The 1,029-nt window shown below is 47.3% G+C and overlaps 1 protein-coding gene across 1 annotated transcript; it reads right to left on the bottom strand.

Annotated features, from left to right (window-relative positions):
- Nucleotides 1-272: 272 nt before the first annotated feature.
- Nucleotides 273-1,027, bottom strand: olig3 (oligodendrocyte transcription factor 3; the record flags this gene model as incomplete). Its single annotated transcript, XM_035663828.1, has 1 exon — nucleotides 273-1,027. A coding segment is annotated over one exon (318 nt), but the record flags the coding sequence as incomplete, so codon positions are not given.
- Nucleotides 1,028-1,029: the final 2 nt, after the last annotated feature.

Here is a 1,029-nt window from a genome sequence, read left to right as displayed (position 1 = left end):
AGGGACGCTGGGCGATAATAAATATTTCATCAGTCATCAACAATGTACAAAAATAAAGACACGGGGTCTCTGGGGATAACAAATTCAGTTCAGCAAAAAAAAACAATCATGCTGTGATAAGTACACCATCATGCAAAAAAAAAGAAAGAAAAAAAAATGTAAATCAGAGGCACAAATCGACCCATACCAATGGAGGTCCAAACAAAATAAAAATCTAAAAAACCTTAGATTTGGAAAAAACCAAAAATTTCTGCGGTGGCAGAAAATCATTTAAGCCAAACACATTAATGTCTTTTCATATAGAACTCAAGTTTAAAATCCTTGGTACAAGGCACACAGAGCATTCTTCGTTTTCACAAAATGACGCCTGATACAGAAAAAAAATTGTAAAACTGAAATCAAAATGTTCATGCAGCCTCCTCCACCTTTCACATTGTGGCGTGAGACTAAAACTCAAACACAAGAGGATCGTGGCATCTTTTTTTTTGCATGACACAGAACTTGTTTATTTTACCATCAATTGGCAAAATCATCAATCATTATAAGTCCTTGTTACAAGGAGGAAAATAACACCTTTTCTCATACGCCAAACAAGAAAACAGACTAAACAACAACATGCACCAGTGAGGCCAAATCCACCCTCATGCCCTGAATTCTCTATTTACAATCAGTCTCTGCGCGTCTGTCACACACACACACACACCGGGCATCATTTCATCCCGTCTTTGCCCTCCACTGTGAGTCTCGTGAGGCCGGTGGAGGTGATGGGGATGTGTGGAGGAGGAGGCACCTGGCAGATGGTGCAGGGACACGGGAGTCCGGCCCAGTGCTGGAAGCCGGAACCCAGCTGCAGGGCCGGGGGCGCAGCCGGGGACCCCTTCATCAGGGAGTGGGGTGCTCGGATAGACGTGAGCCCCGGCAGCGCGCTCGACAGGGTGGAGGACGTGGAGGAAGTCAGCGCGGTCCCGAGGAGAGGGTGCACCTGGTGCGCCGCGGCGGCTGCGGCAGCGGCTGCAGCGGCGGGGCCCC

The sequence above is a fragment of the Morone saxatilis genome, unplaced genomic scaffold (genome assembly GCF_004916995.1).
Source record: "Morone saxatilis isolate NCDOM2014 unplaced genomic scaffold, NCSU_SB_2.0 Contig19, whole genome shotgun sequence".
Taxonomy (NCBI): Eukaryota; Metazoa; Chordata; class Actinopteri; family Moronidae; genus Morone; species Morone saxatilis.
This window is presented reverse-complemented; position numbering and strand designations above follow the sequence as displayed.